This window comes from Temnothorax nylanderi, unplaced genomic scaffold (assembly GCF_030848795.1).
Source record: "Temnothorax nylanderi isolate EJ_2023f unplaced genomic scaffold, tnyl_v1.0 TNYL_tig0267_pilon, whole genome shotgun sequence".
Lineage (NCBI taxonomy): Eukaryota > Metazoa > Arthropoda > Insecta > Hymenoptera > Formicidae > Temnothorax > Temnothorax nylanderi.
Genome location: NW_027249329.1, coordinates 98,576 through 123,292, shown reverse-complemented (window position 1 = coordinate 123,292; position 24,717 = coordinate 98,576). Strand labels below are relative to the sequence as shown.

Sequence of the window (24,717 nt, the reverse complement as noted above, 5' to 3'; positions counted from 1 at the left end):
CGTCAAATATAATATTCTTCTTCTGTGTTTTTATAAAATCAATACTTATCAAGTATGATTAGCTTAATAATTATTGAACATAATTATTTATTTATGCTATTACATACAAACATGTAAATCATGGCGGTACAAGTGCCATAAGAATTTAGAGGATAATATTTGTGTACATTATATAGATATTTATATATATAAAACTGATGTATTTGTTCGTCAATATTATCCATGTGAAAAGATGCATTCTCTATTTTACGATAATTGTGACTTTATTTTGTAGGCTTCAGATTAATATTCCGCAACATCCATAGATCTCGCGCGGTGGCCTTGCGCCCGATCATGGTTTGTATGTTGTACAATCTCAGCAGAATATCAGTCGTGAATAACTCGGGCAATGCTTTGAGAAGGCAAGATACCTGAAAACAGATATACAAATGTTATTACCAACAGTTTATCCCACAGTTAATCATGGATTGTACGAATGGAAAAGAAAATTTTTTTTAGGAAGACCAAACTTTTGTATAATTGATTTTAACAGACGATTTATTTCTCCGGTAATTATGAAGGAGAGGGGCTTCCTTACCGATTTGGCTGAAACTTCACGATTTTGTGTATTTTGGTGCACATCAGACAGGCGCGGATAATCTCGCAGTAAAGCCGTGCATTTGTATAGCACTTTAATCTCTGCACCATCAGCAGCTGGTTGACGAACACGGTTGTCTCGGTACTAGGATTCTGTAACACTTGAACGGCAAAGAGTGGCTGCAGACAATGCGTAATAGACTCCATTTTCATTTTCTCAGGGCAGAGACTTTCAATCTCCAGATTGCATAACTTTTTCAGTGAATCCTCTATCGGTACCACGGACTTTTGAGTGCTCGTCTTCAGTAATGTCTCGGTCTCCTGGCATTTCTTCACAACCTCTATGTATAGATCTAAAAGAAAAAGTGCAAATGCATAAGCAATTGCAAAACGTTGAATAATTTTCCATTGGTCACAGCACACCTTTGTCATCGTATTTAGCCAGATACATCATCGCGCACAAAAAGTCCGAATTCAGCATCTGTTGCAAAATACTAGCAGGTTTGTCTACGAGCTCGCTCGGATGCGGAGTGAGAGGATTACTCTAGGGCGCCTTTGTCAACGTGTGCAGGTAACATTGTAGAAGCCAATGTACAATAGACAGGACTGCCGCTGCCAAGAGATCTTCCTCTGGTTTACCGCGGCATGTGATACCAACTTGTATAGACTCCAGGAACTACAGCAGGCTCACGATGCAATGGGGCTTGTGAAAAGCATCATATTTACTTATTCGCTGCAACACTGCAGCGTATGACACTAGCTGCAAGACAATTTGAAATATAAATCACTGACAAGTCACAGTATATGTGTATTGTGTAAGAAAAAATTAAAGTAACCCCTGAAATATATTATATATATATATATATATATATATATATAATAAACAAACCTGAGAACTTAACGAGTGCTTCAGATAAGACAGTACTAACTGATTAGGTCCTGGTCCCACTAACGCTTGTTGTAATATACAATCTGCTAAGTTATATACATAACCACTTACTCCTCTTGGCAAAATCTAAGAATTAATCTTGATTTTAGAAAACATGTAGAACCTTGGGAAGCAAATAGGAAGCACATCAAGGAAATACAGACGCTTACCGTTTTGATATTAATACCCCATTGCAAATCAGTCCAGCGTTCTCGCCAAGCTCGTAGCAAGAGAGCCAAAATCACCCAGATAGCAATGCCTGATGATCAGATTTCATCACGTCATGATCTTCTGATATTGATCGAAATGTGATGTATGTCTTGTGATCATATTGTGATGATACACATCATGAGTACAAGTTAACATGTATATGAGGAAATATATGAGCTCAGATATTGACGTTACTTAGCCAACTCATGATAATCACATGCTGACCCTGGTGGAAATAATTTTACAACAATTACCACGAGCGCTAGTACCGCACGCTGCCGCGACGCGGCTATACCACGCGTCACTTTCTCGTAATCCAAAATCATCACGCGCTAGTATAAGAGGCGAGCTTGTGAGAAGCCTAATTACAATGTTCTTTGCTGCAGATCAGCTTAAGTGATACCTCTGGTATCACATAGTGCAGAGGTGATCTGCGAAGCAATTTTTGATAAATTGTTGGATACGTCTTACTTATTTATTTACATATTTTTAAATAATTTTATTAAGTATGAAATATTTAAAATTGTTGTCATTTCTTGAGCTTTATATGCACACAATATGCAGTATTTGATTGAACATTTATGTGTTCATTATGTCACTATTTTGTAAACTTTTATAGATTTCATAACATGTCTGCATTCTGAGAAACATATGAGCCCGCATCTGTGTCTATTCTTGCCATCATGTTTTTAATAAACGTGAGTACAATATGTATTCAGAACGAACACATTTTGCTATCTGGGCAGTTTGGCACTCAAAGTGTTAAAAATCTTTGAAACGAATATAGAAATTAAATTAATTCTTTATTGTGAAGAGTTTACTCTTTGTAAATTTTATATAAAGTGTTAAACGTATCATTACTTACCTTAATATGAAGTCTTTGAATTTTATGCACTGCAATTATTGTAGAAGGTAAACCTTGAGCAAGGCAAGACACGATAATTTCCTTGTCCCAATCGCCTATAATATCTCTTTGCGTACCATCGTTTGCTTGACTCGCGACAGAAGTAACAAAGAGTAACGTGGTAGCAACTTTGGCTGCATCTAATGTTGCTAAAACGTCACCCATCGATGGTACGATGATAGAAAACCACTGTTTCAGTCTTGGAACACTAAATTAATACAAATACATAGATAAATATATATATATATATATAATATTAACAAATTTTTAATTTACCTCACTAATAATAGAATAAACAAGTTCTTTTCCTGCTTATAGCGTACCCAATATGTATAATGCCATTTGGACTAGTAGCAACATTAGCAGTTTCGTCCATGTTAGTTACAGCAGATACAATGTTCTTTAAATTGTATCTGCTGTAACTAATTAACAATGTCCACATCACTTTGCAACGGTATGACCCAGATAAGAACAGGTGACGAAGAAAAACCACCGAGATTTCTGTTCTGCGCAAATACTTGCTCGCGCTTCTTTCTTCTTAATTGCAACAATTGGTTTCTACGTTCATCTTTCCGAAGATTCTTCTCAAAATGCTTAGATGACTTTCCGATAACATTCTGTTTATCTATGCAAGAAAAAATAAGATATAAATCCTCTTTATAGCGTTTTTCACTGGCAGAGCTGGTACGCACTCAGTGCACGTTAAAGCTGTTGTACACTGATTTAATCTCTAATATTCAAAGTAAAATGCAAATATTTCGACTGATAAAATCAAGGGAACCACCATGTTTCTTGATCTTTTCGCGATTTTCTGCCGATGTTAAGACCCGTATACATAGCCAGTTTTATAGATGTTAGCCTTAAATTGATAGAAATAAACCTTAAGTCGTAGGCAAATAAACCAATCTTCGATTACTTTAATGTGAGATAATTTTTCGTTTTTTTTTGTTTTTAAGACTAATAATAAACCAACAAACGCTAAAATTAGACCAACAATCATCAGCAAACGATTACGCATCGATTAGGCTTTTTTTTAATTAAAAATAAAATTTTTCCGGCTAACTTAAGGCTAATTTTTCTTTTTTAATTTACAAAAAAATTAAGAACCAACAAACGTTGTAATTAGGCCAACAATCACCAACAAACGACCAACAAACGATTAAAAAAAAAAAAATTAATAAAGTCGAAGTTGACCGGCTAACTTACGGGAGGTCGCAAAAACATTGGAAGTTACTCAACAAGCTATTTCAAAACGACTCAAAGCCGCGGGATACATCCAAAAGCAAGGAAATTGGGTCCCATATGAATTGAAACCGAGAGATATCGAACGACGATTTTGCATGTCCGAAATGTTGCTTGAACGGTACAAAAAGAAGTCTTTTCTGCATCGAATCATTACCGGGGACGAAAAATGGATTCACTACGACAACCCGAAACGCAAAAAATCGTATGTAAAGCCCGGCCAACCGGGAACATCAACGCCGAAGCCGAATATCCATGGTGCCAAGGTAATGCTCTGTATTTGGTGGGATCAGAAGGGTGTGATCCACTATGAGCTGCTAAAACCTGGTCAAACCATCACGGGAGACTTCTACAGGCAACAATTGATCCGTTTAAAGCGAGCTATAGCCGAAAAACGCCCAGAATATGTGACCAGACACGAATCCATAATCTTTCACCATGACAACGCTCGGCCTCATGTTGCTGTTCCGGTTAAAAACTATTTGGAAAATATCGGATGGGAAGTTCTGGCTCTCCCGCCTTATAGCCCAGACCTTGCCCCTTCCGACTACCATTTGTTTCGATCGATGCAGAACGCTTTGACTGAAATACGCTTCACTTCAGAACAGGGTATCAAAAATTGGCTCAATTCATTTTTGGCTTCAAAAGATGAACGCTTCTTCCGCGACGGAATCCATAAATTGCCAGAAAGATGGGAAAAAGTAGTGGCTAGCGATGGACAGTACTTTGAATAAGGTATTAATTCATTTTATCGTTCAAATAAATGCGTTTTTCAAGCAAAAAACGGACCGAATTAAGTTGTACACCCAATATATATATATATATATCTATATATATATGTAACTATATGGGTCCCCCCGTAGCCCTTGGCGGGGGAACAGGTAGAGCAGAGAAAGGGAGGATAAGAGCGGCGATAAAAGGTGAAACAATGGAGAGGGAAGGTGGAGGAAGAAAGATAGGTGTGAAGAAGGCAGAAAGGAGGTGGAGTAAATGGAGGCGAGGTGAAAAAGAAAGTGGGTCGGCAGAAATCAGTTTGAGATCGAAACGGAGGCCGGAGAGTGAGGTTAGGACGACGGGAGCTTGGGCGAGGGAGGAGATGGCACGAGAGGCGAGAGCAACACAAAAGGCTAAGGCGGATACGCAACACGCGTCTTCGCATCGTGTGTCAATGGGTAAACGGCGAGATCGAGAGATCGAAGGAAGGGGTCGATGGAGCGAGGTGAACAGGCAAGGTAGGCACGTGGCGGTAGTAGAGCGGGTGAGCCGTGAGACGAAGCGAGAGGTAGCAGAAAGTAAGCGGTGTTTAGCGAAAGAATTGTGTGCGGAAGGATCGAAGGTAAAGGTGGAGGAGAAAGAGATAAGCGGGATAGGTCGGAGGGAGAAAGGAGGAAGGGAGAGAGAGTAGAGTAAAGGAGAGGTGAGTAATTTAGGTACTGTTACAGATAATTCAGGATGGAAGGAAAGGGAGGAGCAATAGCAGAGGCGGTGGAGAAGATTGTGGAGGAGAAAGTAAGGAAGATGCTAAAGGAGGTGAAGGAGGACGATAGAAGAAAGGACGAGAGGTTAGAGGAGCTGGAGGAGGAAGTAAAGAGATTGAAAAGAAAGGTGGAAAGAATGGAGCAAAATGGAGGCAAAAGGAAGAGGGATGATAGCGAGGAGAGTAGGGCTGAGAAGAAGAAATGGTGGGTAGTGGGGGGTGAGAACGAAGACGAACTGAGAAAAAGGAACGTAATACTAAGGATAGAGAAGGAGAAATGGGAAGGCAAGGAATCAAACTGGGAAAAGGTGAAGGAGTTATTCACGGTAGGTCTGAAGGTGAAGGTAGAGGTAAGAGAGGTGAGGGTGGTAGGGCAGAGAGGGGCTTGGCTAACGATATTAGTGAGATTGAGAGATGAAGAGGAGAAATGGCGGGTGCTGGAGGCAAGGAGGAAAGCAGGGAACAGTATAGGTGTGAAGATAGACGAGGAAAAGTCGGTGGAGAGGAGGGATAGGGAGAGAGAAGAGAAAGAAAGGAGGTTAGAAAGGAGGAGGGAAGATTGTAGGAGCGCAGGGAGATCCGAGGAGGAGAAGATCACCAGAGGGATGGAGGAGAAGCTCCTCATGGAGTCCGACGAGGACAAGGAGGACAAGAGGAAGAGAGAGTGGGCCAAGTAGGAAGGAGACGTGACAGGAAGGAGGGAGGCAGATGAGCGCAGTATCGGAGGAAGCAGAGGAAGAAGAAGAGTAGAGTATAGGGACGCGGAGAGGGAGGGAAAAAATAATGTTTGTGAGGTCGCAAGAGGCCAGGATTACGGGAAAGTAAACACTGTAAGAGGTTTGGGTACGTTCCTCATAAAAACGCCTTGTAAACCCTACGGGGAAACGCAATAAACGAATCATACATATACGTAACTATATAACTGTTGGTGGCATTTATATGTCGGTTTATATTTTGTAGGAGGGTGTTTTGTAGGAGCAAAACACCTTGTTTTTGGCTGTAGAAAAAAATCCTGACGTGTAGGGGCAAAACTGAGATCATATTCGGTTTCAGCAGGCGAAAATACATGGGAATACCATGGTCTAGTCCATGGCGCAGACAACTTTTCTTTTTTTTGTGGGCCTGTGTTATTATTAAATACATTTTTCTATTTTTTAAACTGCGTGCCAATATGGACTTTAGCGGACTTAAAACGCAATTGTGTAAACTGAAACTAAAAATAATATCTCATATTAATTTGATTGTCAAGTAAAACAATATACTAGAAGAATATTTATAACAGTTATGCAAACTTATGGATAGATCCGAGTATATGTTCATATATTGGGTGTACAACTTAATTCGGTCCGTTTTTTGCTTGAAAAACGCATTTATTTGAACGATAAAATGAATTAATACCTTATTCAAAGTACTGTCCATCGCTAGCCACTACTTTTTCCCATCTTTCTGGCAATTTATGGATTCCGTCGCGGAAGAAGCGTTCATCTTTTGAAGCCAAGAATGAATCGAGCCAATTTTTGATACCCTGTTCTGAAGTGAAGCGTATTCCAGTCAAAGCGTTCTGCATCGATCGAAACAAATGGTAGTCGGAAGGGGCAAGGTCTGGGCTATAAGGCGGGTGAGCCAGAACTTCTTATCCGATATTTTCCAAATAGTTTTTAACCGGAACAGCAACATGAGGCCGAGCGTTGTCATGGTGAAAGATTATGGATTCGTGTCTGGTCACATATTCTGGACGTTTTTCGGCTATAGCTCGCTTTAAACGGATCAATTGTTGCCTGTAGAAGTCTCCCGTGATGGTTTGACCAGGTTTTAGCAGCTCATAGTGGATCACACCCTTCTGATCCCACCAAATACAGAGCATTACCTTGGCACCATGGATATTCGGCTTCGGCGTTGATGTTCCCGGTTGGCCGGGCTTTACATACGATTTTTTGCGTTTTGGGTTGTCGTAGTGAATCCATTTTTCGTCCCCGGTAATGATTCGATGCAGAAAAGACTTCTTTTTGTACCGTTCAAGCAACATTTCGGACATGCAAAATCGTCGTTCGATATCTCTCGGTTTCAATTCATATGGGACCCAATTTCCTTGCTTTTGGATGTATCCCGCGGCTTTGAGTCGTTTCGAAATAGCTTGTTGAGTAACTTCCAATGTTTTTGCGAGCTCTTCTTGCGTTTGACACGAATCTTGATCGAGTAATGTTTTTAATTCTTTATCTTCAAACTTTTTCGGTTGACCCGAACGCTCTTTGTCTTCAACACTAAAATCACCACTTTTAAATCGTCGAAACCATTCTCTGCAAGATTTATCCGATGGTGCAGATTTACCATACACTTCCACAAGCATTCGATGCGCTTCAGCTGCACTTTTCTTCCAATTGAAACAGAAAATCAAAACTTCCCGCAAATGGTGCTTATTTGGAACGAAACTCGACATTTTCAACGCAGTAAAAATTAAACTTGTTGTGCAAAACTCAAAGGCTTGTCAATATTTAGTTGACAGATGTTAACACTTCACGATACAGCAAAAATCAGCTGTCGCCGTCAACCATTTATAGCACCTAGAGCCATCTTTTGAAAACGGACCGAACTAAGTTGTACACCCAATTATATAATTATCTTTAACCTTATAAATATACTTTTACATGATCAGACATGATAATATACAAGCATATAAGACCATATATGGCTATATAAGGTTATACTTATAGAGGGTTTATGGAATATATAATCATATATTTTCATACATAGCCATATAATATTGTTCAAGATTATATTTCCATTTCTTATATGACCATATATATCTCTATATATGTATATATATAATCGAATTTTCCGACTGACTCATCAACGCCCAACCCAAACTCTTAAACCTAGAAACATGAAATTCGGGGAGTATATTCTTTTCATGATGTAAGCACCCACTAAAAAAGAATTTTTAGAAATTCGACCCCTAACGTGGTGAAAAGGGCCCGGGAAAAAAACCTCTTATTTGTTCATATTAGTTCGTATTAGTTTATATTAGTAGATATATGATTATATATGATCACATAAGAAATGGAAAATATAATCTTAAACAGTATTATTATATGGCTATGTATGAGAGTATATAATTATATATGGCCATATATAGGCATATATGATTATATACCCGGAAAAAAATACCTCTTATTTGTTCATATTAGTAGATATATAATTATATATGGTCATATAAGAAATGGAAATATAATCTTGAACAATATTATATGGCTATAGGGGAGACGGGGCTATGTGTCCACACTTTACGCTTTTTTCAAGTTTACTAAAAAACTAATAAAGATATTTGGCTAAAATTTTAATGGTATAACCTTTCAACCTTGCTATTAAAAAAAAACACAATTAGAATCGTTGATCTTTTAACATTTTAAAGAGGCGAATTTCTTAAGTGGACAAGTCAAGCGTAGACAGATAGCTCCATATGCGGGGCTATCTGTCCACATAATAAAAAACACATTATATATATTAATTTCTATACTTATTTATAATATTATTCATTATTAATATATAATATTGAAAAAACTGCCTAGTCGTTAGAGTCAGAGAAGTAGTAGGCACTTTGTATAGATTTTTTGACAAGTTTCCTGCGTAAAGCTGACTTTTCTTTATATACGGTGGCATCAAACTGATTTTGAGTCCGTTGCAAAAGTGCTGTAGTTTCATTGTTTCCTTACTTACTCGGTTAGGCGGAGCGCGTGGCCCGAGGGCTTCGTGCCCCGGCGGTCACGGTGTTCTAGAGCCAAGCGTGTCAGAGTGGATGGCGTGAGGCCTCGCGGCCGATCGCCGTTAATACTCCCGCGTGATCCGATTCGAGGACACTGCCAGGCGGGGAGTTTGACTGGGGCGGTACATCTGTCAAAGAATAACGCAATGTGATGAGTTTCTTTTGTCCCCTCAATTCTTTGATCTTTTTTTTTATTTAGGGCCTTTACCTTATCTTCCTCGGCAGCGTTTGAAATAGAAAATACTCAATAATTTAAGACAAACTCATATATTTAACTTGACGTGTATTTTTAAAACAAAAATTTGGTGACGATTCTTGAATCGCAGGATCAAGTAGTTGCTCGTAGGTCACTTTTTTACAGTAGCGAGTGAGAGCCCGAACATTTATTCCAAAGTTTAACGCTGTTTTTACGAAAAGATTCTCGCTCAATTTTAATCGATTTTAATCGCTCTAAATATAATTTTATTGGAAATGTCTACCTTATCCGTCTTAAGAAAAGTCTTTCTTTTGTAGTTACGCACCATTATCTATTTATAAAAGAACAATTCGTCATTGAAATGTGGACACATTGCACCATCAAAAATAGGACAGATAGCCCCGACCACGTTTTTCAGTCTTTAACATGTTGCCAATTTTAGATAATGCGGAATTAAGATTTGACGCTTTTCACACTTGATAACTATATATTAATTGATAATATTATGAATTGCTTACTTTAATTTGAGTTAAACTACTGTCGCACAGCAAATTTTTCGACCGTCGAAAAATGTGAATAATTGTTTTCGCTCTTCTTTTAACGTATATAGCGTCTGCGAGAGGCATCGCAAGAAAACAGACAACATTTAAATATCTTACGTAAGGCATTTTTCAACTACTTGTTACAATGGTAGAGACATATGTCTCTTAAAACTTGAGATAGCAAGACAGATAGCCCCGGTTTCCCCTATATGAAAATATATGATTATATATTCCATAAAACCTCTTTAAGTATAACCTTATAGAGCCATATATGGTCTTATATGCTTATATATTATCATGTCTGATCATGTAAAAGTATATTTATAAGGTTAAAGATAATCATATATGAATAGGGGAGACCGGGGCTAGACCGCTACCGGGGTAAATCCGCTAAATCAAATATCTCGGAACCTGTATATTGTGCGAACTCGCTATTAACATTGTAAACGCTGCTTATGGTACCCATGTGACCAACGGAGTTTCGGCAGGTTACCTGCCGTGTTATGATTTTTACGAGGGTAAACGTGTTTTTGGAAGGTGAAAGTGAAATTTTCTGCGCGTGGAAATATTGTAATATCTGCAATAATATTTGCTCTCCAAATCTCGAGGTACGTGATTATAAAGAGTAATGCATGCTGAACACGAATCCAGTGTAGTTTTCGTAAATTCGTATATGAACCTTTGATTGCGTATAAAGTTGGCTCTAATCAACAAAATTTAAAAGAATTATATATAAAATAGGGGTAGAAGAAACCAAAGAAAAGATTGTTTTTTGAGTTTTTAATGTCAATATGTTCAGAGTGTTTTAAAACGTCGAAATATTGCATTAAAAAAAATGTCGGTATGTGTGTATGTATGTCTGTGCCAAATTTACAGAAATTTCTATAACTCCAGAACTGATCAACCAAATCTTAATGAATTATATATGAAATAGGCGTAGAAAAGACTGAAGAATATAATAGAATTAATAAAAATTGTTAATAATAAAGGGGTTACACCGATTTCTGTTAAAAAGAATAACCAAGTTTACCGAAATTTTTATAACTTCAGAACTAATCAACCAAATCTTAACGAATTATATATGAAATAGGGGTAGAAAAAACTAAAGGATATAATAGAATTAATAAAAATTGCTAATAATAAAGGGGTTACCGATTTCTGTTTAAAAACAGCTAAACTTACCAAATCTTTACGATTGCATGATGTCCGTGGTTGCTCTAACTTCCGCAAATATTGAGATATCGGGCTGTTTTTTCTTTTTTAATCGATAGAGTATCATTCAAGAAAGGTTGGTATTGAATTTGGCGATGATTGGTAAAGGGGTTCTTTTTAAAAAAAATTTTGAATTTTTTTAGAAATGTCCGTGGTTGTTCTAACTTCCGCAAATATTGAGATATTGGGCTGTTTTTTTTTTTTAATCGATAGCGTATCATTCAAGGAAGGTTGGTATTGAATTTGGCGATGATCGGTAAGGGTAGTCTTTTTTAAAAAAATTTTGAATTTTTTTAGAAATGTCCGTGGTTGCTCTAACTTTCGCAAATATTGAGATATCGGGCTAAATTTTTTTTTAATTGATAGAGTATCATTTAAAGAAGGTTGGTATTGAATTTGGCGATGATCGGTAAAGGGGTTCTTTTGCAAATTTTGAAATATGGGGCTATTTCTAATTTTATTATATTCTTCAGTCTTTTCTACCCCTATTTCATATATAATATTGGTTGATTATCGGTATATCTAATAATCGGTAAAAGGGTTCTTTCTTTATAAAATTTTGAATTTTTTGAGGATCGGTGAAGGGATTACCGATTTCTGCTTAAAAAGTGTATAAGATGTACATGTAATTTTACATAGAGTATTATTAAATTAAAGATGTTTTGAATTTTGCGAGGGTCGGTAAAAGGGTTATCAATTTTTGCTTAAAAAATGTGTAAGTTATTTGATGGATAGAATATTATTTAAGGAAGGTATTGAATTTGGCGATGATCAGTGAAGGAGTTACCGATTTCTGCTCAAAAAGTTACATGTATTGAATTTGGCGATAATCGGTAAAAAGGTTTTTTCCTTGCCTCGGTCTACCCTATACATTTTTTAAGCAGAAATCGGTAACCCTTTCACCAATCTTCGCCAAATTCAAAACAACCTCCCTTTAATGATACCTTATATATAAGATTACATGTATGACTTGTACACTTTTTAGGCAAAAATGGGTAACTCCTTCACCGATCATTGCCAAATTCAACACCAATCTACCTTTAATGATACTCTATCCATAAAAAAAGTGTGCAAGTAAAAACTTGCACATTGCTTCCTCATAGTTTTTAAGTGTGCAAGTAGAAACTTGCACATTGCTTCCTCATAGTTTTTAAATGTGCAAGTAGAAACTTGTACATTGCTTCCTTATAGTTTTTAAGTGTGTAAGTAGAAACTTGTACATTGCTTCCTCATAGTTTTTAAGTGTGCAAGTGGAAACTTGTACATTGCTTTCTCATAGTTTTTAAGTGTGCAAGTAGAAACTTGTTTAAGTGAGCAAGTAGAAACTTGCACATTGCTTCCTTATAGTTTTTAAGTGTGCAAGTAGAAACCTGCACATTGCTTCCTCTATGAGGAAGCCAAATTAATAAATATCTACTAATAATTATGCAGAAAAAAATAGGCTGAAAACCAGTGTAGTTTTTTCATTATCGTTAATGTCTAATATTTCGTGGGCGATCAAACCTGAAACTTATGTTTGGGGCTTATCCGCTAGTAAGCACCCGGGGCTGGTCCGCTAGTCTCGTCACTGTGGCGCGCCGGGCGCACGACTTCAGCTCACGGCGATTTCAGGTTAGGTTTCCCTCGAGCGGCGTGATTCTGTCTTCCCTTGCACGTGCGTCAGTGTCAGTTTGTGTAGGAGGGAAATGGTACGCACGTATCGTCGCAAAACGGGTGTTTTGGCCGACCGAAAAGATGGCGGACCGTTGTTTTCGAGATCGCTCGCGCTCACGGCACGTCGGCGAGGTACGGCGAGACACGGCACGGCTCTGAGATCCCGCGATTTCCGCGCGAGAGTTGACATGCCGCGCGCGCGGTAGATCGTCGTTGTTGGTCGTTGTGTCAGTGACAGTCGCGCGTGCAACCGCATCGTCCAGCGTTCGCCGCATCGTCTCGGCGTCATTGTCGCCGCCGTTGTAGTGGTGGTGGTGTCGGTGGTGGTGGTCGTCGTCGTCGTCGTCGTCGTGGTGGTCATCGTTGTCGTCGTCGTCGTCGTGGTGGTGGTCGTGGCCGTCGTCGTCGTCGTCGTCGGCGCGTCGAGGAATCGGCGCGAGGACGCCGTCGAGTCGGTAAAATGGTCGCGCTCCACCGCGAGCTTTTCTAACCCCCCTGTCGCTATTTATCGCTCACCCGCGAGAAACGCGGCTTGGTTAGGTTGCTCGAGGGTCCGCGCTGATCCTATGGCACCGGAACGCCGTCACGGGTGTTCCCCGTGGTTGCCCGCGTTGACAATGTGATGTGCCGTTGGGGAGTTTACGATTTGGTTAACCTCTGTATTCACGTGCCTAAATTGTTTTATGGAATAGGTAAAACAATTATTTTTTAATAATGTTTCGCATAAAAATTTGTAATGAATTTTTATATTTTTCTCTTAAAAAACAATTATTAAAATGTATCCTATCATTTTTCAGGATTAGATGTACGTATATGTATTGAAAATGAAGTGTAACGGATTAACCCCGAGGGGGTGGCGGTTCAACCCCGGCATTTTTGAGATTTCAATTTTTGCACCGTTGTCGTTTTTGCTCTATACCGGTTAAACAAAGCGACGTAGATAAAAATTTCCTGTATAAATTTTGTAGCTAAAGGTTCACTCTTTACAGTGGTATACCACATTTAACTACAATTATTTATTTTGTTGTTAAAAATCGGCACCGAAAAAAAACTAACGGTCTAGCCCCGGTCTCCCTTATATACTCGGATCTATCCATAAGTTTGCATAACTGTTATAAATATTCTTCTAGTATATTATTTTACTTGACAATCAAATTAATATACGATATTATTTTTAGTTTTAATTTACACAATTATTGCGTTTTAAGTCCGACAAAGTCCATATTGGCACGCAGTTTAAAAAACTAAAAAATGTATTTAATAATAATTAATATTGTGAAATATTATTAAGCACCAAGATCCGCTTTGACCAAAAACGGTACTTCTCATTGCTTATGTTATTTTAAATTTTCCTTTTTTTTTCTAATTTTGCATAAAACACTTAATTTTTTTTAATTGACATTAATTTTTATTAAATATTTTCGTAAGCAGTGAAATTTTACCTGTAATAATTCGTGAATGAAACTGTTATATAATATATATTATAGTTTTTATAAATAAATAAACATACTTTATAATTTAAATTTTAAACTACTGAAAATAATATAATCATATATGAACTTATATGGTCATGTAAGATTATATATGATCAGATCACAATATTGTATCTCAAAGTATCCGATAGATGGCATTCGATGGGATCTGTTTCTCTTATTTAAAATTTGACAAACAGTGTTATAAGAACGGTATCAAAAGACACGACACTGTCTCGCGCTATGGAGCGGCACAATTTTTGTATTAGTTGTATCGTGGAGTCCACTCTTATAATAAAGTGGCATACTTAAAAAATAATATTTGAAAATAACAAATTTCTAAAACTTATTTAAATATATATATGTCCTTATATGTATAATCTTATATAATCATATATAACCATATGAGCTCTTATCAGGCCAAAATTCATATATGAGCATATAAGATCGCTTCTTATATGAACATATAATGTCTTATATGAACATATAAGACATTACAATAGATATTTTTTATATGTCCTTACATAATCTTATATAATCATATATGACCATATAAGATCTTATCAGGCCAAAATTCATATATGAATATATAAGATCGCTTCTTATATGAGCATATAAGACATTATAAAAGATTTTTTTTCCCGGGGGGTAAAACGTGTTTTCACGGATTCCTCAATATCTCTTAGGCCCGATGAGATATCAACTTGGTTTTTGCTTACAAAGGTTACCCATACAAATGCTTAAAAACATAATTCAAGATTTTGCCCTAATCAACCCCTAAAGGGGCAAATTTAAATACAGAGGTGAATTATAGAATCTTTTGCATACCGTAGTGAAGCACGGATGTATCAAGCTAGTATAATTATATATCTTCTAATATGAACAAATAAGAGGTATTTTTTCCCGGGTATATAATCATATATGACCATATATAATTATATACTCTGATATATGGCCATATAATAGTGTTTAAGATTATATTTTCCATTTCTTATATGATCATATATAATCATATATATACTAATATAAACTAATATAAACTAATATGAACAAATAAGAGGTTTTTCTTCCCGGACAGTTCTTTTTCAATATATATTGACTACATATGATTATATATGATTATATATATTTACATATATATAATCTCAGTATATATGTTCATATATAATTATATATGATTATATATAATTATATATGATCATATAGAGACAAAATTCATATATAATTGCATTATATATAATCATATATATCTATCTATATATATAAATCTATATATATAAAATAGAATGTCTGTATGTATGTATGTATGTATGTATGTGTGTATGTATTGTGACGTTGCAGTTTCGCTGCATCGTGGCAGCGCCCCGCCGCCGTCACAAGGCGCGGGTTTTCGATAATAATTATTCGTTTCGCGCCCGAGGACGGTTCACAGAGTCAGAGCGAGAGATCTCCAGGGGCATAATTATAATTGCGTTTCCGTATTTTGATCCTTTTTTTTGTTATTTTGTATTGATACGTGGCGCCTCACCGAGCTGAGACTGGAGTTCCTGAGGAGATGCAGCGGACCGTAAAATGCGGATTGAGTCGACCGAGAGGAATCGAGCCAGGATATCGATCGACGCGAGCGGACCGCGGCGAGACTCGCTGGCCGGCGGGCGCAAGGGAGCGCGGAAGGACACGCGCGTGGCGCATGATACGGCGAAGGACGGACCCGTAGAGGCAGGGCCCCGGGATGCCGGGGCGGAATGAACTTCGCCTGCCCTCCTCACCTGCAAAAAGGACTCCGGGGTGGCTGGCCACCACTCCCGGACCGAAACCAAAAACCCGGGGACATTTGCGTCTCGTCCGCTACCGGGAAGGATCCCGGCGAAATCGTCATACGCGCGAGGAAATCTTAAGCGCCCTGCGGGAGCCAGAATTGTCGGCCCTGCGGAAGGATACGTCGCGAGCTTGCGGGCTCGCCCCTAATTGGTCCGCGTGTTAACGTCGAGCGGCTGCGTACGCCCGGGGTGGGGCGCGCAATCGATTCCGCCATCGAGCGAAAATTTCGGGAGCACTCCTGGATCGTCCTCGACAGCCGAAACACGCGTGAAATAGTCAGTCGCGAAATACAGTTGATTTTCTTGGCGAATATCGGGACGATTCTCTTGGCGATTCTCCCGACCCTTGGGCGACGGCGAGAAGCTTTCGAGGGAGAGCAGAAGAACGGTGAGGTTGCCTCGGTAATATTCAGCATGTAAAGCCCCGACACCGCTCCCCGGGTCGCGCTCTCGCTCGGGAATATTCGCGATAATTAGCGTATTCGCCGACAAGGCGTATTTAACGATCGATAGCGAGAGCGAGGGGCACCGGAATGGTCTCGTGGCCGTGGGATCGCGATCGGAATGTACGAACTCCTGGAGGTCGCGGTAGGCGCGTCAATGACGACGTTCGATATCGCGAGTACGCCATTTCTCGCGCCCTTCGCGTTCACGACCGCGTGTCTCGTTGTGCGTAGTATTTCGCCCGGTCGAATCTTAGATTCCGCACGCGATATTAATTGCATTAGACGGTTATTCGCGTTGGTTTGATGGCGTACTTGCGATTCGCGTCCGGACACTTAGATTATCCTCGCGATATCGGCTGCGTTGAGATATTATTCGCGTTAGGATGTTGCTTGTCTTAAGATACCATTCGCGTCGACCTAATCTGGCGTCTCGTTATTACTCGCGATAATTCCGTAATTTTCTCGCGTTAATTCGAGTATTTCGCGTGATGCCGAGTGTCTCGGTGCATCCTTTTTCGCGTTGGACGATCGCTGACGATCGCGGGTGTTGCGTTCGATCGGAATCACTTGCGTTAACCTCAGTTTCCTGCGTTAGGGTAAATCGGTAATTTTGCGTTAGTTATAGTATTGCTTGCGGTAATTCCGCATATTTCCTCGCGTTAGAATCGTGTTTCGCGTTACGTCGAGCGCCTCGGCGCCTTATTCTTCGCGTTAGGATATCCTCGGCGATATCACATCTTGCGTTCGTTCCCTCTTGCGTTGGGACGTTACTCGCGTCACGTTCGTCCTCTGCGTTAGTTTAAGATATTTCCCTGCGTTAGATTAAGATTATTACTTGCGTTAGATTAAGATTGTTTGGCGACAGAATCCCTGTACGGGTTTGGACCGTGGCGTTCACGCGCTCCGGGCGTGATATACCATTATTTCGCGATCTTTCACGTTCACTTTTCTTCCTATTGATTCTACTATTTCGTGTTCACGCCAATTCTTGTGCATTCGGCTGTGCCTTTTGCCGATAATGTATGTTAGTTGTAAGTTTGACTTTCTATTGCTATTCATTTCTGGCGTCCGCGTTACCATTATTTTTGTTGCCTACACCGTGACGCCCGCATTATCAGTTATTTGTTTGAGCTCCATGATTGAGTAATGGAAGCCGAATTGGCACTTATAATTTTGCCTGAGCGATACCTCAGAATAAATGTTGCTCTTTATTTGTTAACTGACTGAGTTGGTAATTCACATGTCACCCCGCCGAGTATCGCGCTGCCCTTCATCAACCCCGCCCTGCTATTAGGTCGAGCTAGCCATTTCCTCGCACACCGACTTATTTCGTTTTGCGTCTCGTTTTGGTTTCTCGCGATTTCGTGGACGCGAATTTACGCGTCTGGCGCCCAACATTAAAATTGTTTCATGGAGTGTCGGAGGTGCGAGAGAATCACCGGAGAGGCCTACCATCCTGCTCTCCTTTCCCCTTTTGATCCGGCACACGCCCCGGACCGCTCCGGGAGTGAAAAAGTCGTGACAGTATGTATGTATGTATGTCATTGTATGTATGTATGTTCTTTATACACTCTTAAACTATTCGACCGAATTTTTACCAAAAGTATATAAAATAGGGGTAGAATTTTCCGGAGAGTGTTATAGAGTGTATACGTTTTTTGTTACCAATCTTTTTGGGAACCGGTATCCGGAATTTTTCCAATTTTTCGGGAAATAATTGACCGAATTTCAAAGAATTGTATATGAAACAGGGGTAGAATTTCCCGGGGAGTGTCATAAAGTGTATAATTTATCGTTACCGATCTTTTTGGAAACCGGTACCGAAATTTTTCCAATTTTTCGGGAATTAATTTACCGAATCTCAAAGAATTGTATATGAAACAGGGGTAGAATTTCCCGGGGAGTGCTATAAAGTGTATAATTTTTTGTTACCGATTTCTGTTTTAAAAAATGTTTTATTATTGGAAGTACTTGACGTCTGTATGTATGAGAGTATAAAATAGGTGTAGAATTTTTCGGGGAGTGTTATAGAGTGTATAGTTTTTCGTTACCGATCTTTTTGGGAACCGGTATCTGAAATTTTTTCAATTTTTCGGGAAATAAATGACCGAATCTTAAAGAATTGTATATAAAACGTTGTCTTCTTCCGCAAATACCACATATTTACAATATTTTTTGTAATGCCTGTTGCGAAAGTTCGATTTCAGATTGAAATTAAATTCAAATAAGAAATAGTATTCAGTGAATACCGTTACGAATTGACGTTTTGTCTCGCGTGAATTTCGTTGCAACTTCCCCGTGGTGCACATCGGATTACGCAAATGCTGGCGGTATTGTGTTAAAATCATAAAAAAACATGGGTTATCTTAAATTTCGATATTTCTTTAATTAATATTAATAATAATTATATTGAATAATAAATATATTGTGCAATTTTAAATATTATAATTTAATCTATATATATATATATATATATATATAATAAAATTTAAATAAAAATGAATATAAAGGATTCTTTGCAATTGCCTGATAAGCCATTGCCTGATAAAGGAATTTTTTTCGATTAAGGATATTGAAATACAAATGCAGTCGTTTGAAGAAAAACGACTCCCGGGCGAAGCCCGGGTAACCAGCTAGTCTTATATATATAAAATAGAATGTCTGTGTGTATGTATGTTCTTTATACATTCTTAAACTATTCGACCGAATTTTTACCAAAAGTATATAAAATAGGGGTAGAATTTCCCGGAGAGTGTTATAGAGTGTATAATTTTTCGTTACCAATCTTTTTGGGAATTGGTATCCGAAATTTTTCCAATTTTTCGGGAAATATTTGACCAAATTTTAAAAAATTGTATATAAAACAGAGTAGAATTTCCTGGGGAGTGCCATAAAGTGTATAATTTTTCGTTACCGATCTTTTAGGAAACCAGTATCAGAAATTTTTCCAAATTTTCGGGAAATAATTGACCGAATCTTAAAGAATTGTATATAAAACAGGTGTGTATATATATAGAATTTCCCGGGGAGTGCTATACATTGTATAGTTTTTCGTTACCGATCTTTTTTGGAACCGGTATCCAAAATTTTTTCAATTTTTCGGGAAATAATTGACCGAATCTTAAAGAATTGTATATAAAACAGGAGTATATACCTATACATAGAATTTCCCGGGGAGTGCCATAAAGTATATAATTAAAACCGGTATAAGAAGTTTTTCCAATTTTTCTGGAAATAATTGACCGAGTAGAAAAAGATTGGTTACGACATGTTTAATCCATGAACACTCCTTATGTTTGTCCACAATAAGGATATTGAAACATAAATGAAGTCGTTTTAAGAAAAACGACTCCCGGGCGAAGCCCGGGGGGGGGGGGGGGTAACCAGCTACTTTATATATAATTATATATAATCTCTTTTTTCCGGGAATATTTTACCGAAAAATACAAGTCCATTCAATAGCCTCGAGAAATCTTTTGATTTTAAAAATATAGTTCTAAAAAAATGCATTTAAAGTTTTAGATAGTTATTATTTTATGGATAATTATCGGTTTGTAGATAATTTAATAAATAATTATGTAAATAATTATTTTTTGGGCCCGTAGCTATTGGAGGATTATACGATTTTTTTTTAAATTTTTTCAAGAAAACTGACTCTGATAATGAACTCTTTTTGCTTTTATAAAGAGGCAAGAACGACTTTATTATAAAAGCAAAAAGAGTTCATTATTAGAGTCAGTTTTCTTAAAAAAATTTAAAAAAATCATATAATCCTCCAATAGCTACGGGCCCAAAGAATAATTATTTACATAATTATTTATTAAATTATCTGCAAACCGATAATTATCTATAAAATAATAACTATCTAAAACTTTAAATGCATTTTTTCACTTAAGCACTTTAAGTGTCTCCTTTTCATATCGTGAAATCACATTGTATCTTTGTTTGAAGTAAAAACTTTTGTTTTAGACATAACAATTAAACCTAGAGTATTACATATTTCTAGCACAACAGTATTATTAAAAGTTATTATAATTTACCATTTGTATGTTTTTTGCTCCGCAATACGGGTATTTAGGCGCGAAATTTTAAGTACGGCATTTAGAACATTTATTACAACAAATCTAAAACCTTCACCATATCAAAGACATTAGGAAGAAAACTTGTTGAAGACAATGGAAGAAAAGCGTTATTACAAACGGAAAGCTGCATTTCAAAAATTTTCATTACATTGGATCAAGTTACTGCAATCCTCGTAAAATTACTTATTTGAAAATACAATATGGGTGTGTCCATTATTTTAAAAACTTTTAAAACCAATAATGCACATCGCTTGTCATTTATCCATCATTGTTGACATTGTCTTTCAAATACGTTTCTGTTTTTTTCTGTCAGGGATCATTATTTCTCGACCGCTTCCTGGGTATCTCAGACAGAAATTTGCATAACTTGGCTGACGCGCGCTCAGAATTTTTCAGTAATTACCATCTGCAAAAGTCCAATGTGGCATTGTCAGGTTGGTAAATGCCATTTTCTTTTGTTTCAGGCAATATATACGCAATCAAATATAAGTATTTCGATTCATAATTCCTGTATTCACTTCTATCTATATTTAACTAATTGTTCTTATTTCTTAATACGATATTTTTCTCAGTGTTTTCTAAGTTTTAAATTTAATGTGGCCATGACAATTTTTTATTTTTATATAAGTCTATATTCAATATGAAAAACAAGTACGTTTAATTAATACTTGTTAAAATTATAAATTAATTATTTTAGGAAATTCAGAGAATATCGGGTGAGGGTGGATGGGTGGATACTCCACCAGAAGCCCCTCTTTTTTCCATAAACGGCAGCAGTTACATCGCAATAAGTCCTGTAAAAGATGGACCGGCAGGATATTACAAACATATAATTTGGGCTAATGTGCCCCGAAAACAAGTAGTGCCTTTGACGCATGGAAAATTTGAAGTCGTTAGGATTTTAGTATGGGACCAAGTGAATAATACTATGTAAGCAAGTAAACCTGTTAAATTAATGCTTAATGATTTAATATTGTAAAATAATTTACGTTTTAACTAGATATTTCATCGGTATTCCATTTATGAGACCGGGTCAGAGACATCTCTATTGCGTGAGCTCTGCTCTTCCTCGTATGGGATCGCCTTTGCGTCCCGCTATATGCCTTACGTGCACCATCTCATCCGACATGACAAACGCTGACGAAAATGAATATCGGACTAGTTCTTCAAATTGGCAAAATGGTCTCACCAATCGAAATGAATGGCATGATCACCATGAAATTCATACCGATAGCAAGGAACATCGTCAAGCAAAGGATATCTCCAAAAAGGACAAGTTGAAAAAGAGGAATGTTTTAAGTGAGTGCTAACATTATTTTTCTTATCTCGTTTTTCTCTTGCTTGAAAAATGTGAAACTTGTTATAATATTCTCCAATGGGAAGAAGATATTATATAAAAAATAAAAATACTGTTAATATATTTATAATTAATTAAAATATTTATTTTGAATCAAAGTATAGAGTACCAGTCATAGTTCAATACACAATATAAGAATTTGAATAAAAATATGTGTTATGTAAAAGAGAGATATACATTTCCAAAATTTTTTATTACTTAAAACAAGAAAAGATTGCCTAGATTGTACTATGGAAAGTCATATTTGTGATGATGTCTAGCTTTGTTTTTAGTTTAAAATATAAAATCAAGTAATTATTTCGAATCAGTGGTATCCTAGTAAACAAACTGCCTATGGTGACAGATGACAGCAGATTAGCAACTCATGTTTTGTCGGCAGAGTCTGTTACTGTATCTGCTGTCATTATAATCTGACAGCAGATTGTCGACAGAAACCGAGTAGAATCTGTTATTTTGTAAACACTTAAAAGGAATATATAATTAAAATGGTTACAAAACGGCAGATGTTGCTTAGGTTCTGCAGTCAATTTGCCATTATATCCTATTACCAGATTCTGTTATATTTCTGCTAACATTCTGTCGACAAAATTTACAACAGATACTTTCACACTCTGTTCTCAACAGATTTGGTTATCCAAAGTAATTTATAGCTTGCTACATACATACAGTAGGAATGAAAAATAAGTAGGGGAGACCGGGGCTAGTTGGTATATGGGGCAGGTTGGTACACGGCAATTATTGTAAAAGTGACAAAAGATAATATTGCATAAATATATAGTATTTCCGCAATAACATTGCGATAATATTTCAATGAGTTATTTTAGGCTGAGTAGCGTATTTCCACAAACAGAAAATATTATTAGTTTTGCATAGCCAAAAGTAAAATAAATCAATGATGTATTAAATGTTATATTTCTAAATCTGGTCATCATATCATAATTCTAACTGTGTCTTTAAAATTTTTACTTTAAACGTAATAACTTCCAGTTATGCTAATGTCTTAAAACATTTTTTTTGTTTAAACAATAATCAAAATATCTAAATATGGCAGGTCGGGGCAGGTTGTGACGGGGTAGGTTGTTACTACTTATAATTTTGACCAACTCCGACGGTGTAACACATAACCTCGGCATAACAGCGGTAGATATTTTAATCTTATGTAAGATTTCACCGTTAACGTCTCTTATTACGTATCAGAACCAGTCAATACAGAACATCAGTTAAATTATATCTATATTATAATTTTTCACTCTACAATGTAAATGTAATATAACACATATTGTTACATGTTGTTATTTCTCTTTATTAAATATATTATACTTTGAAAACTGGATCTTTTACAACGTACTGTAACAATTTACCCCGTATATAGGGCTGGTTGTTACAAATGTCGTCGCCTTATAATTGTTATTGGTGTAACAAAATTAATTATACTATTTAGTTAAAGAAATAATTTGTTGTTTAAGCATGCGGCTATTAAAAAATTCTTTTGCGGCTTGTATTCCATTTATTAGTTACGTGTAAAAGAATCTTTAAAAAAAGTGTACCAACTAGCCCCGGTCTCCCCTAGTCAGTACTAAAATATTACAAATTAAAAATTTATTTAATGAAATAACACAATAGTAGTAATATAACGCATATATTTTAAAGATAACATAAAATAGATAAATAACATACTTTATATTAACAAAAAATTGCATTGTATCTTATTAGGGGAGACCGGGGCGAAGTCGTCACTATTTTTTCGGTGCCGATTTTTAACTACAAAACAAATAATTTTTTCGTAAAATGTGGTATACCGTTGTAAAGAGTGAACCCTTGGCTACAAAATTTATCAGGACATTTTTGGTCGCTTTGTTCAACCGGTATAGAGTGAAAACGACAAAGGTGCAAAAATTGAAATGTCAAAATATGCCGGTGCGGAGTCGTCACTCCATTCTCGGACTGAATTTTAAATGAAAATTGATAATTCCGATCATGAAAAATGATAGGATACATTTTATTAATTATTTTTTAATAGAAAAATGGTAACATTAATTAAAAACACGATGGCGGAAAATAATTACAAGAAAAGCGCACGCACTTATGTGCCCTACGCTCGCACGAAATGCTCTGTTCTCTGTCATCTCTGAGCACACGCAGCACATATTATCCAATCTCGTCCTCGTTATCGTCCCTAATCTTATCCGTCCTCGTCGGAATCCGACCACTGCTGCTTTCTTGACTTTGATTTTCGCCCGAAGCCTCCATGATATCATATGGCCACGTCATCCAAGTGTGCTATTTCATTATTATTCTTCTTCGGCCAGTCGTTCAACATAGTTCTCGCGACTTCAAATTGTTTTGCGGCTACTTTTGTCTTAATTTTATCTTTTTTCACCGCAAGAACTGCCTTCCTGAGTTGCTTCTTGTCGACGGGAGTCATTTTGCGATGGTACGTGCGTACCATTTTCTTGCAATTAAGAAATACAATGACTTATTTGCAACGAAAAATATAGTAAAACCACCGAGATAAAGTCGTCACAGTGACGAGTCCGCCCCGGTGGCTTGGTGACGACTTCGCCCCGGACACAGATTTTAAGTTTGATCGCTCATGAAATATTAGAAATCAACGAAAATAAAAAAACTTCACTGGATTCTGCATGCATTACTCTTCAGAATCATTTATCTCGAGATTCGGAGAGAAAATATTTAAAATATTAAAAATTTTCAACGCGCAAGAAATTTCACTTTTGACCTCCAAAAACACGTTTGCCTTAATGAAAATCACAACATGGGATACAGTCTCACTAAACTCCGTTGGTTACATGGGCACCATAAGTAGCATTTACAATATTAAT

At 37.1% G+C, this 24,717-nt stretch overlaps 2 protein-coding genes across 3 annotated transcripts in view; one reads left to right on the top strand and one right to left on the bottom strand.

The window, feature by feature from the left end:
- Positions 1 to 24,717, top strand: part of Dpp10 (Dipeptidyl peptidase 10) — a 176,408-nt gene that overhangs the window by 99,016 nt on the left and 52,675 nt on the right. For both annotated transcript variants that reach the window (XM_071718747.1, XM_071718745.1), the window contains exons 7-9: positions 20,834 to 20,954; positions 21,218 to 21,450; positions 21,521 to 21,819. In XM_071718747.1, coding sequence (XP_071574848.1) covers positions 20,834 to 20,954; positions 21,218 to 21,450; positions 21,521 to 21,819 — 653 coding nt within the window. The remainder of the gene's footprint in view (positions 1 to 20,833; positions 20,955 to 21,217; positions 21,451 to 21,520; positions 21,820 to 24,717) is intronic.
- Positions 128 to 2,131, bottom strand: LOC139780210 (mediator of RNA polymerase II transcription subunit 24-like). The gene is made up of 5 exons (XM_071718748.1): positions 1,675 to 2,131; positions 1,466 to 1,591; positions 1,000 to 1,336; positions 578 to 929; positions 128 to 410 (listed from the first exon to the last, which is right to left on the bottom strand). The coding sequence occupies exons 3-5, from the start codon at positions 1,055 to 1,057 to the stop codon at positions 356 to 358; spliced, it is 465 nt and encodes a 154-aa protein (XP_071574849.1). The 5' UTR covers positions 1,058 to 1,336; positions 1,466 to 1,591; positions 1,675 to 2,131; the 3' UTR covers positions 128 to 355.